The following is a 1057-nucleotide window of genomic DNA, read 5'->3' as shown; positions in this document are numbered from 1 at the left end:
TTATATAATTTACACGGTGGTCCAAATATTGTAAAATTGTTGGACATAATAAAAGATCCAAGCAGTGGTACAATAAGTCTTGTATTTGAATGCCTTATAATGTTGATTTTAAAAGCTTATTTCCAACATTTAATGATAATGATATAAGATTTTATATATATCAAATTCTAAAAGCATTAGATTTTTGTCATTCACAAGGTATTATGCACCGTGATGTTAAACCACATAATGTAATTATTGATCCAAAAAAGAAAGAATTAAGATTAATTGATTGGGGTTTAGCAGAATTTTATCATCCTAGACAAGATTATAACGTAAGAGTTGCTAGCAGATACTATAAAGGACCAGAATTACTTATTGATTTTCAATATTATGATTATTCTTTGGATATCTGGAGTTTAGGATGCGTTTTAGCTGGATTAATTTTTAAGAGGGACCCATTCTTTTGTGGAGTTGATAACAATGATCAACTTGTTAAAATTGCTAGGGTTTTAGGCACTGATGGTTTATTTGAATATCTTGCTAAATATAAAAAACAATTGGAACCTTATTTTGATGATTTACTTGGCAGACATACTAGAAAACCATGGAGTAAATTTATCAATGCTGATAATCAACATCTTGTTAATCCCGTTGTTTTAGATTTACTTGATAAAATGCTGGTTTATGATCATGCTGAGAGAATTCTTCCAAGAGAAGCTTTGGCTCATCCTTACTTTGAAAAAATTCATCAGGAAGAGCAGAAAGGATCATCTTAATTTATATTATTTATAAAATTTATTATTCAAATAATTATCAAGATTTTGTCTATCGATTTTTATTTAATTAATTATAACGTCAAATTTATTTATTGTTAGTAGTATAATTAATATTATTATTATTATTTTTATTGTTTAAACCTCATTTGCTTTTAATCTTAAAATTAAAATTTTCTTCTCAAGATATAAATTGTGCGTGTCATGCGGGCATATTTATCAATTAATACGGTACCGGGTACCGTATTTTTATTAAAAAAAAATATTTTTTTTGAAAATTAAAAAAAATATTAAAACATGTA

At 26.0% G+C, this 1057-nt stretch overlaps 1 protein-coding gene across 1 annotated transcript; it reads left to right on the top strand.

The window, feature by feature from the left end:
- The first annotated feature begins 89 nt into the window (after nucleotides 1-89).
- Chro.60083 (protein kinase domain) lies at nucleotides 90-758 on the top strand. Its single annotated transcript, XM_659848.1, has 1 exon — nucleotides 90-758. The coding sequence occupies one exon, from the start codon at nucleotides 90-92 to the stop codon at nucleotides 756-758; it is 669 nt and encodes a 222-aa protein (XP_664940.1).
- Nucleotides 759-1057: the final 299 nt, after the last annotated feature.

The sequence above is a fragment of the Cryptosporidium hominis genome (genome assembly GCF_000006425.1).
Source record: "Cryptosporidium hominis TU502 chromosome 6 CHRO016046, whole genome shotgun sequence".
Lineage (NCBI taxonomy): Eukaryota > Apicomplexa > Conoidasida > Eucoccidiorida > Cryptosporidiidae > Cryptosporidium > Cryptosporidium hominis.
The sequence above is the reverse complement of the archived record's forward strand: the minus strand, read 5'-3'. Positions and strand labels throughout refer to the sequence as shown.